The 13,399-nt window shown below is 38.8% G+C and overlaps 1 protein-coding gene across 1 annotated transcript in view; it reads left to right on the forward strand.

The window, feature by feature from the left end:
* The window catches only part of ADAMTSL3 (ADAMTS like 3), a 366,781-nt gene that overhangs the window by 217,991 nt on the left and 135,391 nt on the right, over window positions 1-13,399 (forward strand). Inside the window, exon 16 of the mRNA XM_087429032.1 lies at window positions 11,757-12,046. Coding sequence (XP_087285158.1) covers window positions 11,757-12,046 — 290 coding nt within the window. The remainder of the gene's footprint in view (window positions 1-11,756; window positions 12,047-13,399) is intronic.

Genomic DNA, 13,399 nt, shown 5'->3' on the forward strand with positions numbered 1-13,399 from the left:
GAAAGGGGATCTCAGAGGTAGTATGGCCAATCTCCCTCTCAGAGGAGACATTTCTTCTTCAACACCTTCAGCAACAGGCAGAGTTCACTGCATTGAGAGACAGCTCATGCTTGTGTTGAACAACCTGAGTTATTTGCAAGATTTTTCTCCTATTGAGCCAAAATACACATTCTTCAAATTTCTTCTTTCTGAAACAGAAAAAACACATCTGTGCCCCATCCGCTGTGCAAGTTTTCACGAATTTGAAGAAAGCTGGATCCCAAGAGCATTGTCTTTCCCAAGCTCATCATTCTCAGCCTTTTCAGCGGTTTTCGTGTGTTGTTGTTTTTAGATTCCTTACCAACCTCATTGCTTTTATCAGAACACACTCTCATTTATCACTATCCCTTTTAACTGTGGTCCAGCTCAGCAGTGAGATCCCCCTCCCAGGGGAACGTGGATTACTTCTCTTTGAGAAGGCACCATGCCTCCAGTGATGGAGGCCAACAGAATTGGCACATCACACTTAGGACATGCACAGAACTTTTCTACATGGACTACTATCAGGCCTGGATATGAACCTAGAAGAGATTGTGGACTCTGTGAGGTGAATGACCCCAGAGTAACTGACTGAAGCGAGAAGAGTATTGGGCTCATGACAGAAGCTTGGAGATCTAGAGGAAGAAGGGGAATCAGAAGAAGTGGATGATGGAGGAGTAGAAGTAGTGAACAGAGGAAGGAGTAGACCCAAGGAAAGCTTGCTGTTATAAAGACCAAAGGAGAAAAGGTTTTAAGGTGGGGTGCAGCAAATAATATTCAAATCTCATAGAAAGCCAGGGAAAAACTGTGAGGACTGAGAAAAGGCTGTTTTGTTTGACAAGCAAGTCTTTTTCAATTAATTTAGAGTAGTATCATTCAAAGGGTAAAGAGGTAAACATTGCAGAGATTTAGGAAATGAATTCTGAATTAGAAGGAAATGGGGGGATGGATATTTGAATATAAAGAAGGAGTGAAGATTGGTAGTCGAGTTGATAGAAAAGAGAGGTGATATGTGTTTGATTTTTATTGTTTTTTATTTGAAGTTAGGACAGCCTTAAACATATTAAAAAGATAAAAAGGTTTTAGACAAGTCAGCTGATATCTCTAGACCTCCCAACTGTACAAGGGGGATGTTAGGCTAAATGCTACTGGAACCTTCTCCCAGCTCTAATGTCTTATGTTTCTGTAAGGGAAGGAACCTATAGAAAGAAAGGGATTAGAGATACCTGCAAGGGAGTGTGTAGTTGTCATGCAAGGAAGGTCATAGAGTTCCAGTCTAGAATTATGCATCCTACCAGGATCTTATGTTCTCAAAACACAACTGGATAACAATTGCTAATCCTTCTGTATGTCCTCTCTTGGTGAAAGGGATTGCTGTCCAGTTATCCGAACTAGAAGCCTGAAGTCATTTTTGCCACTTTCTTATTCTTTCCTTTTTTTGTAATTAAGTACTGAGTTATGCCAATTATATCTACTCATATCTTGCTTAGTTCTAGTTCCTTCTCTCCATTCCTACTATTATCCTTGCCCAGGTCCTGAAATCGCTTACCAGGACAGCTACAACAGCCTTCTAATTTGCTCCTCACTCGATCCCCTCAAATCCACCCTCTATACAGCTACTCAGAGTAGTCTAGCTAAGGCACACATCTGATTCTTTCTTTCCAATGACTATCCCAATGTTTCCCCATCACCCAAAGATTTACGCTCGTTCACAAGGCCAACAAAACTTAGCAGAGTGTTACCCTTCCTGGCTCCCAGCCTCGCCTCTGATGACTTCCTTGCTTTACCTTGAATGGGATGCTCCAGACCCACTGAACTGTTGGTTGTTCCTTCCCCACAACAAGCTGCTACTTATCTCCATCCGTTTAGTCATGCTCTCCTCTCTGTTGGGAATGGCCACCACCTGGTTAAGTCTTTTTAAAAAGCTTTGTTTTATTATAGAAAATTTCAAACCTATAGAAAAGAGAACAGTATAATGAACGCCCCTGTGTCCGTCATCCAACAGCATCAATTATCAACTCAGGGCTACTCTTGTTTCATCTATACCACCAACACTTACTCCACCCCACGGGATCATTATAGAAGCAAACCCAGGCAGCAGGTCATTTCATTCGTAAATATTTCAGTATGTATCTCTAAAAAAAGAAAGATTTTTTTTTTTTCTTTGATAACCACAATACCATTTTTTAAAGTTTGGTTCTCAAATCATTTCCTTTGGAAGCAGCTGTGGTGCTATTTAAAATGCAGATTTCTGGGAGTGGAGCCCACCAAGTCAGACACTCTGGGAGTGGAGCCCAGTCACCAGCATTATTTTTCTTTTGGCTCTGCTCGGTACTTTTTTTAATTGTGGTAAAATATATATAACATAAAATTTACCATGTTAACCATTTTAAGTATACAGTTCAGTGACATTAAGTACATTGACGTTGTGTAACCATCACCACCATCCATCTCCAGCATTTTTTCATCATCCCCAACATAAACTCTATACCCATTAAACACTAACTCCCCATCCCCCCATCCCTCCCCACAGCCCCTGGCGAACTCTATTCTGCTTTCTGTCTCTATGAATTTGTCACCAGCATTTTTAGCGAGCACTCCAGGTGACTTTGGGGGATGCATCCAAGTTTGGGAACCACTGGATCAGATAGTCCCTAGGGTCCCTTTCAAGGTCTGAAAATACTATTCATTTTATTGAATTGGAAAAGGGTGATATCATGTAAGCTACAGTGGGTTCAGGCCCCATATTCATCCCAAGCCTGCATTTTCTGTCAGCCCCAACTGACTTTGCTGGTGGTTTCTTCCTCTCTTTATTCACTGAGCAAAGCTAATATGCCCTTTCTTCCTGTGGGACACCACTCCTTTCTCCCCAGCATGGAACACTGAGCCCCCAGCACCTGTTCCCCAGCCCGAGAGGCTGCCTCCTCTCCACCTTCCACCTTCTCTCCCTTTGTGGTCTCTGTGCAGTTTTCCTTTATCATTCACACTGCTGGCAGTTTCTGGCCTGTTCTGACTGTCTAGCGTGAAGTTGATAGTTTCCTCCCACCACTTCTGACTCTATTCATTACCTCGACTTCCAAACAAAACCGCAACACATCTCAGCTTCCAATTCATCCTTTTATTACCACTGTCTTTTGTGGTTTGGGGATGCTTACTTGTTGACAATGAACGAGAAGATGAACATAGCCATATTTCAGATCCCTCTAGTAAAGCCTGCCAAACTCGCCTGGAGAAGATAAATATTTCTGCCTCTGTGGTTTACCGTGGCCCGAGCTCTGAATTTACATAAGGAGTGGACATTCAAAAGGCTTTTTTTTTTTTAATTAGGAAAATAAAAATTATAGCTTATAAAGCTAAGCCAAGGGAACTGCAGTTTTGACCCTCTTAGCTGTCAGCTGTGGAATGTGTTGACAGTTGATATGGTTCGTCGTTGTCTTGAAAGTTCTTCCCTGTAGCCTTCCTGCTTTCTATGGGATTCGCCACACTTCTGCAGTTGCGTTGCCCTTTCTCCTGTGTTTTCATATATGAAAACCAAGGAAATAGGACAGATTTAGAACATTTTGTATGTTTTCTTCTCTGCTATTTTAGCTTCTCCATTTGTGGACGTCGTATTTGCCAAGCTCAAATTAGGTTCTATTCCAGGCATCTGTTTTTCTCACAACAACAGTAATAACCAGTATTGAGGACTCTTTGTGCCAGACTGTGTTCTAAGTGTTCTATGTGGATTAACTAATTTAATTCTCATGATGGCCCCATGAGGAGGCATTATTATTACCCTCATTTTAGGGATGAAGAAACTAAGGCCCAGAAAGATTAAGGAATTGTCCAATGTTTCAGAGCTATGAAGTGGCGGATGGCGATTCTCTGGCGTCTGGTACTAGGAAGAGCTGCAGTTTTATGTTAGGTGACCTGAATTCAAGTCTCACCCATCCTGAGGTTGGTCTAAGAGGGTAGACGGAGAAATTAGTGATTATTTTATGGTATTGTGAGGTTTTGGGGTCAGAGATGGCTTCCTGGGAGAGATGGTACATGAACTAAGGTCCTCAGATGTGCGTAGGTGTCGGAAGAACAGCACATCAGGTATTTGGGGTTGCATGCAGGCCAACTGGCCCACGTGGGGAACACCTGGATATTGAGGTGCTGAGTGTAGAGAGGGGCCTGGAGGATGGGGAGGTGGGAATGGCAGCAAGGATGCAGCTGGAAAAGTAAGCAAGTCTTGGAGGGTTTCCATGGTTCGTTAAGGAATTGGACTTCATCTGGAGACAGTGGGAGCCATTTCAAGATTTTAACAAGTGATGTAATCATGATTACATTTCAGAAAGATCTTTCTGGCTGTCTGCAGCTTGTTTCTAATTATTCACCGTGATAAATAAAACTGCAGCAAATCTCAAAGTGCACATTTCTGATTGTCTCCTTAGGACACATTTGCTGGGGTGGAATTTCTGGGCCAGAAGATAGGTACATGGAAGGCATTTAATTTCTACTGTCAAATTTCCTTTCAGAAAGTCAGTACTTATTTGCCTGTCAACAGCAGTACTTGAGTCCACCTTCTTTCCTACACTTTCATCAACATGAGAAAATGACCTTTCTTAAAAACTGCTATTTTCTAGTACTTTTTATGTTTTCACTTTTTATGCTTAACTTTGATCCGTGGGGAATTTACTTTGACATGTGATATGTAATGTCAATATAACTGAATTTTCTTCCATTAATCAATTATCCCAGCACTATTTATTGAATAATTTGAACTACCCACTTTGATTTTAAAATCATCATGGTGTAAACTGAATTCTCCATTTCCAGTACCATATTATTTGAATTACTGTAACATTTTAGTAGTTTTTTTCTATCAGGCTGTGCAAGTGCTCTGTAATTGTTATTCCTTTTAAAAATATTCTTGAGTATGCTCACCTCACCTTCCTAAAACTTTAGAGTTGTCTTGTCTGTTTCCAACCTCCCAAAAAATTGCCTAAGAGGTTTGGATCGGAACTGTATTAGTTCTCTGAATTAATTAAAGGAGAACGAGCATCTTTATAATTTTGAATGTTCCCATTCAGAGGCTTGTGATGTTCTCCCCATTTCTTCAGATCTTTGGGGCTGGAATCCCCTCAGTATTTTGTAATTTTAATCATATCAGCCCCGCACATTTCTTATAAAGTTTTTATTTACAAGCCCTCGTAACTTGGGCAATTTTCCTACACTTTTTAAGCCTCAGTTTTCTCATCTGTAAAATCAGGAAAATAACAGTACTTGTTCAAAGATTGTTGTGAAAATTATGTTAAATAGGACACATAATAATCTTAGCACAGTGCCTGGCAGCTCACACGAACAGTGAGTGTTAGCTGAGTTCTGAAAGCCAGGTAATTTTAGGGGCAAGAGAGAGAGAGAGAAAGGGAGGGACTATTTTATTGAACTCTTTTATTTTTTTCCAAATATTTTCAAATAACTTTAGTGTTTTTCATAGTTACCAAATCATCCTCAAATAATGATAATTTTGTCTATTCTGTCATTCTTTCCTAATATTTATACTCTCTTTTTGCCTTTCCACTTTATTTTCATTTGTATTTTCTTATCTCATTTCGTTACTCCTTACACTTTTTACATTTTTGAAGTCATTTCATGTTTATCTTCTCTAGGTTTTTAAATTAGATTAGAGTCTTTATATTTTAATTGGAGAATTTAATTCATTTACATTTATTATCATTACTGGTAGTTCTGGCCTCCATTTTAAGTGTTTCCTTGTTTCTGATGATTTTCTATATGATCTATTTTTTCTTGATTTATTTTCTCCAATAGCAGGAGATTTATAATTTGTAATTTCATTTTTAAAAAATACACTCAAGTCTCTGTTTTTTTATCATAAACATCATGAATGATGCCATTTTTATTGACTTATCCATTTTTAAAATGAGTAAATTGACATAGTTTCTTTATTACCAACCTGTTTCCTCAAAGCTCTTGATTTTTTTGTTATTAAACTTTGAGGTTTGGAGCCAAGATAATTAGTAGCAAATTGTGTTTATTCTATGCATTTTGCTTTTGAAAAAACTATTTACAACATTTAATTGGGTCCTATAATCATATTTTCTATAGTTATTTATAATTAATTATATGTTTAAAGTATTTTAATTGTCACTGCAAGTCCTTACATCATATTATTTTAATTCCTTTTTAAAATTAAATTCTCTTTGAATTGGAGTCAATCATCGGGCATTTTTTTTCTGGGAGATTATAGAGATGGCATAATCTCTAAGACCCTCTGTATTTAAGAATGTCTTTCTTATACTATTTCAGATGAGCAGAAGCATGAACTTTTGATTAATAGGTTTTCTTTTTTTTCTTAAAACTGTGAACATGTGGCTCTGGAGTTCTCTATCTTTTAATATTGAAGAGGAAATATTTGAGCTTAAACTGCCTTTTCTCCTTTAGCTGTCAATTACTTTTTCTGCTTAGATATGAGATTTGTTTCCCCATATACTTAAAATTAGTGTATTCCTCTAGAATAAGTCTAGGTATTATTTTCTTTTCAGTAATTTTGGTAAACAGTGAGGGCTTTTAGGACATAGACTCAGATCTTTCTTGGATGCATGAAAGTTTTCTTCTGTTATATTTGTGCCTCCTTTTCTATTATCTTTCTTATTTATTCTAAAGGTTCACTAACTATCTATATTGAATCTCTTCTCAATTTTTAACATCTGATTTTCCCCCCGCATCTTTGTCTTTTTCTTCTGTGTCTTGGAAGCACACCTTCCCTTCAAACAAAAGCACTTGCCCTCCTCATCGCTGAATATATTTTCATTCTGTTCATTTGAATTTTCTTCTGTTACAGAAGCAAACTTTGCATTATTTATTTTAGTGCTTTTCTAGCTTTTCTCAGCTAAACCAGAGGTTTCTTCAGCCATATTTTGACTTTTTAATCACAGTTTTATCTTTTGTTTTAGAGATGTTTCCTTGAATTTTATTGTTATTAAATTTTAAGTAGATGCATTTCCTTCTGTTTCTGATAATAAATATTTTCCCCAAATATGCTTTTCTTTCACTAATACATGTTAGATTCTTCTTCTTTTATGCTGAAGAATTATTTTATCAATTGGATATTGGTGTTTTATTTGTTTATTCATTTTTTTTTAGGAAGATTGTCCCTGAGATAACATCTGTGCCCATCTTCCTCTTTTTTATATGTGGTTCACCACCACAGCATGAATGATGAGTGGTGTAGGTCCATGCCCGGGATCCAAACCTGCGAACCCAGGTTGCCAAGGCAGAGCATGCCAAACTTAACCACTACGCCACGGGGCTGGTCCTGTTTATTCATTTTTGAAATAAAAAAAAAATGCCCCCAAACAATATTTTCAAATTTTCCTTGGATTCTTTTACTGTCATCTTGGATGATCTTAAAATGATACTGATGAGGCAGTGTAAAATAATGCCAGCAGCTACTGTGTAATCTTTGAAAAATTACTCTCTATACCTTAGTTTCCTCATCTGCTAAATGGGAATGATGATAATATTTCCTGATAGGATTGTTATGAGTAAATGATAAAATGTGTGTGAAGTGAATAGAACAGTACCTCACACAATTAACAGTGCAATGAATGTCAGTAGTGGCCATTTTTATTTTATTGTACTCATTGAGCTTTTCACTCTGGCATCAACTCATTTAATCCTCTCCTTTAATCCTCTCCTAAACCCTGTTAGGTTGGTACTATTACTGTTCCTATTCTATAAAAAATTATTGCCATTGTACTTGAATAATAATTTTATTGGACATAATATTCTTGGGACCCTGATTCTCTCTCAAAACTTTTGCCCCATTTTTTCTGGTTTTGAATGTTGTGTGAGTCTGAGGTCCACCTGACTTTCTATTCTTATACGAGGCTTGTGTTTTGTGCCTAGATGCCTGTACAATTCTTTCTTCATCCTCAAAGTTTTAATTTTTTAGTCAGCTATAATTGTTTTCTATGACTGCTGTAAGAAATCACCACAAACTTAGTGGTTTAAACCAACACAAATTTACTATCTCACAGTTCCATAGGTCAGAAGCCCAGTAGATTCAACTGGTTTCTCTGCTCTGGGTCTCAGTAGGCCAGAATCAAGGTGTCTGTCAGCCTGAGCTCTTCTCTGGAGGCCCTCAGGTAAAATCTGCTTCCAGCCTCATTCAGGTAGTTCCATGTAGTGGTAGAACCGAAGCTCCATTTTCTAGTTGGCTGTTGACCAGGAGTTGTTCTCAACTTCCGGAAGCCGCCTGCATTCCTCGGCTCCTGGCCCCTTCCATCTTTGAGCCAGCAACCACAGGTTGAGTTCTCTCATGCTTCGAATCTCTCTTGTCTCTTGTTCTGCTGCATCTCTGACTCTAGCCAGAGAAATTTCTGTTTTTAAGGACTCATGTGATTAGATTAGGCCCACTAGCATAATCTCCCTTTCTTGTGATCCGTAATCTTAATCACATCTATAAAATCCGTTTTGCCATGTAATGTAACATATTCATAAATTCTAGGGCTTAGAGTGTGGGCATCTTTGGGAGGGCCGTTATTCTGCCTAAAACTCTAGTTTTTATGTTAATCATTTTTTATCACTTTTTCCTGAAGACAGTGTACCTTTCCAAGCTGTATTTTAGGCACATTTTTACATATTTTATTTCTGAACACTTTGTGTGTTTCATGTGTTGGAACCTCTACTTGAAGGATCCTTATCTTCAATATTGAATTATTTAGGTTCTCTCTCATTTTGTCTCTAAAAAACTGCATTTAAGAAAATCAGTTTTAGAGAGGTATAATTTACATACAATAAACTGTCTATTTAAAGTGATGAGTTTTAATAGATGTATACAGCCATAAAACCCCAGCCCCACTCATGATACAGAACATCTTCGTCACCCCTAAAAGCTTTCTTTGCAGCCCATCCCTCCCTCCCCCACAATTGCTTCTCTTTCTCTCTCTCAACACTGCATTCACTTCCAAGTCTTGCCTCTTTGTCATTAATTTGATCTTCAGCTGTGTGTCTTCTGTTTTTCTCCTGGTTCTGAATTACTTGTTATATTTGTAATAACGTTATATTTCACAGTTTGTTTCCTCAGCTCTGTAGTTTTCCATTTTATTCTGTTGTTTTATCATTTCATGTCTAAGCTCTCACATTAGTGAATTGCTCTTCTCAAGTTCTTCTGTTGTGCAAAGACTAAGGAACATGCTCTGTCTCTCTGCTTGTGTTTTGCCCTGACATGGCTCTTCAGATATTTTCATGCAGCTGTGTTCCGTTCTTTTCTTTTCAAAACAAATTACTGTGGGGGAAAAACAAAACAAGATTCAGAACTGTGTGAACACCATAGTATCTTTTGTTTAAATAAAAAAATAATACATAGAAGAAAATCATGCCAGGTTATGTGTAAGGTTTTTGAGTTGCCATCCCACCCCCTTCAGTCACTCATGGCTAATTTGGACAGCTCTGACACCTATTTGTTAAGAGGACTCCTAAAGGACCTTTGAAAACCAACTTGAAACATCCAGGACACCCAGGAAAACGTTGGGTATGACCATCATTTGCCCTGTTGGGAGTGGAGGTGAGCCTTCTCACTTCCCCATCTTCTCTTAGGAGTCTGAATCACCAAGACACAGGAGTCCAATTCGAATAAAAATAAAACAAAATCCCAAATTTTAAGTTTTTATCACTAAGGAGAAAAGAGAAAAAAATTAATGTCCATAAAAGTGCAGTATGCACATGGTTAGAAAATTCAAACCTTTTAAAGCTACAAAACAAAAAGTAAAAGCCTCTCTCTTTATACACTCCAGTCCCTGATACTGGCAATTGCCTCCAGAAAAGAAAAATTATACAACAATCGGCATATGTAGACATATATGCTATAAATATATATACAATATGTACATATGTACAGTATGTACATACAGTATGTACTGTATATGCATATATATACCCTTTTTGTGTATTTAGACAAAAGAGATCACAGTCTATGAACTACTCCATACTTATTTCATTTAACAACCTCCAGGAGGAGACTATTCCTGATCAATTCATATAGACCCACCTCCTACTCTTAAACGACCTCATACTATTACATTGTATGGATACCTCATCTTAAATTTTGTCAGCCTCGTTTCCAGTTCTATCAGGGAGAGCAGCAAAGAGAGAAAAGACGAAACGTTGCAAATATTACTCCAGTCCTACCCCATCCTGGGATGTCAAGCAACCCTCTCATGGAATGTGAAGATCAGAGAATAGAATTCCCCACTAACAACTTTCAACATAATAAATTTTGGGGGGTTTATTGATATTCTTTATTGGGCTCATATGTAGCACATGTGTTTCATTCTGCTGATTGGGATGTGCTCTTGTGGACAACAGTGATGAAGTCTTGTCTGGGAAGGAAGGTTGGATGACTTCCGTGAGACCCTTACAACCGTATCTTTCTGAGGTTTTAAACATTAAGCCTTGGACCTGCATGTTAAGCAAACATCTCAGCAGCATTTTCTGAAGTTATTTAGTACCACCTTATCCCGTGAATAGAGGTCTGTATTCACTTAAGTTTATGAAATTATGCATACCATATTCCCCTCTTAAGTATTTATAGTATGCATTCATATATCATAGTCTTTGGAAAAGTTTTGCAGTAAATAAATCTGTTGAACGTTATTGAACCCAGAGTTTTCCAAACTTATTCTATCACTGAACTCTTTCCCGCCTATTACTTGCTAATGTTTCATGATGCAAGTGTTGCTTCACAGTATCTTAAATATATATGTCCCTACTGAATCTATTTTTTAAATTCAGTGCAAGGAGTCAGTAAACATTTTCTGTAAAGGGCCAGATAGTAAATATTTTAGGCTTTGCAGCCTGAACATTCTCTTTGCAAATACTCAGTTCTGCTGTGTAGCACAAAAGCAGCCATAAACAGTAGGTGAACAGATGACTGTGGCTATATTCCAATAAATCTTTAATTATGGACACATATTGAATTTTATGTAATTTTCACATGACACAATATTATTACTCTTTTCTTTTTTTTCCTCCCACAAACCATTTAAAAATGTAAAAATCATTCTTAGCTGGTGGGCTGTACAGAAACAAGTGGGCTGGATTTGACTTGTAGGCCATAGGTTGACAACCTTGGATTTAGTGGATAGTAATTCAGGATAAGAAATAAATGCTGTATTCAGCCAGATTGTGCAATAGTTTTGGTATGTTTAAGAGGACTCAGAAGTTTAGTGTATTTATATATTAAATAGAAAAGAATATTAAAACTTCATCTACTCTAGAGAAAGCATTTGTTATTCTACAATTTAGCTCCTAAATGTTGAAACAGTTTAATAAAACTCTGCCTGTTAGCAAAGGATAAACTCGATAAAGATTTGTTGAGTGAATATTGGTGAAAATCTCCATATTGTAAAAGAAATCAGATTAGAAATTCTCTCTACATAATAGTTTATCTATGACCAAATCTTAAAGAAAACCTTTTAATGGTGTGCAAAGGACATAGCACAGAATTGGAATTATAAAATGGATGCAAAGGTTCAGCGTATCTCTAGTGAAAAATTCTTCGTGTCGCTAATAAGATTTGAAAATTTGTTAACTACATAATTGAGCCTCAACAAAAGTATAGCATTCCAAACGTATTGAATTTCTTCTGAAGGAAGTCGTTTGTTGCCTTCCTAGAGTCTTTGTCGCTCCTCTTTTGCGGCCTATCCGTAACGACTGCCGGTGTCCTCTGGCTCCCTGCTTTTCCGCAGGTTCATCCCAGAGCCCTGGTCAGCCTGCAGTACCACGTGTGGGCCAGGCGTCCAGGTCCGAGAGGTGAAGTGCCGTGTGCTCCTGACGTTCACGCAGACGGAGACTGAGCTGCCAGAGGAAGAGTGTGAAGGGCCCACGCTGCCCACTGAGCGGCCTTGCCTCCTCGAAGCGTGCGAGGAGAGCCCCGCCTCCCGCGAGCTGGACGTCTCTCTTCCCGAGAAGGACAGTGAGATGATTTATGACTGGGAGTACGCTGGGTTTACCCCTTGCACAGCGACATGTTTGGGAGGTATTTGATTCTTTGCTTAAGGAACAGTTCTGTCTTGTGTTGCTCATGGTTTGAGAACTTACAAAATCGGTTAAGCCAAATAGGCAAATTAGCAAAAGTCTAAAGGAGATTAAGTCATTCAAATAACTAAAACTATGCCCTTTCTTTCTCTTATTTTTCATTGTGATTATTCTAGAAGGATAAAGGGTTGGGGGACTATATTCTGACCAAAAACATATTATGTTCCTTTGGCCTAAGCATCTGCATAACTGAGATGGGGAGAGAGGCCACTGATTAATATGGAATAAATAGGGAAATGCAGAATTGATAAAGTGAGGCAATCTTGTGTATAAATCAGTGTTACAGATTGAGGCAGCCTAGGATTGCCATGTCTGATGCAACTTTCAGTCAGAAGTCATCCTCAGAAAATATTTAGGTACCTACTGGCACGTTGGGCCAGAAACCAGTGCAGAACACACTATCGCCATGAATTATGTGTGTGTACGTATGGGTAACATACATAGCCTGGAGACCCTATTAGGATTAGGAAGTGGTAATATAGTCAGGTGACCTCATTAGAGTGGAAGTTGGCCCCAAGATTATGCAAGCATTTCAGGATCCAAAAGGCAGTGGATGGGCAGGGAGCAGGAGTCTGGATAATCATTCTCCAGAGAGCTCTGTCTGTTCAAAGCCGAGATAGAAATAATCAATAGGAAAGCTAGGTGTTCTACTAACGTGAAGGAGACTCATCTCATCAGGAGCCCAGGGCCCTGGACACCCTACTCCTTGACTCCTGACTGTGCCTTCCAGCCAGCTGTCAGGCCTAAACTTGGTGGCTAAACGTGTTCTGAGTTCGGTACCAGCCAATGGTGGGAAAAATACAAGGACCTGCTGCCTTAGGAGGCAGTTGGCCCAAGAGCATGCTCCACTCCTCCTGGTGGCCCCAAAACATTTGTTGAAACTCCTTCTCAGTCTTAGCGCTCTTGGCCCGGTCATTGTGCCTGAGCCCCTCACCCTTTGTCCCCGAGGCTCTTGAATACATTCTCAATCCTTGCCATCCAGTCACCATGACTTGATGGTATCCTTCTCCTTCCCCATCTAATTCAACCTGAAAACCCACCTATCCTAGACACCTGTTCTCTAACTTTGCCGGCTTGGTAATAAACCTAGATGAAGTGGCATGTGCTTTACCCCCAGGCTTCTGCTAAGACTGCCTTTCATAAGGAGTTACACAGGTGGAATTTAGGAAAAGAACCGTTAGCTGCCTCCAGGTTTTCTCTCCCTTTCTTACTTACTTCTCCCTGGTTCCTAGAAGCCCATCCCAGATAGCTAGGAATTTAGCTTTCTGGTTTACTTGGACCCTAAGTGTCTCTG

Source organism: Ceratotherium simum, chromosome 3 (assembly GCF_057802395.1).
Source record: "Ceratotherium simum simum isolate JZ-2026a chromosome 3, ASM5780239v1, whole genome shotgun sequence".
Classification (NCBI taxonomy): domain Eukaryota; kingdom Metazoa; phylum Chordata; class Mammalia; order Perissodactyla; family Rhinocerotidae; genus Ceratotherium; species Ceratotherium simum.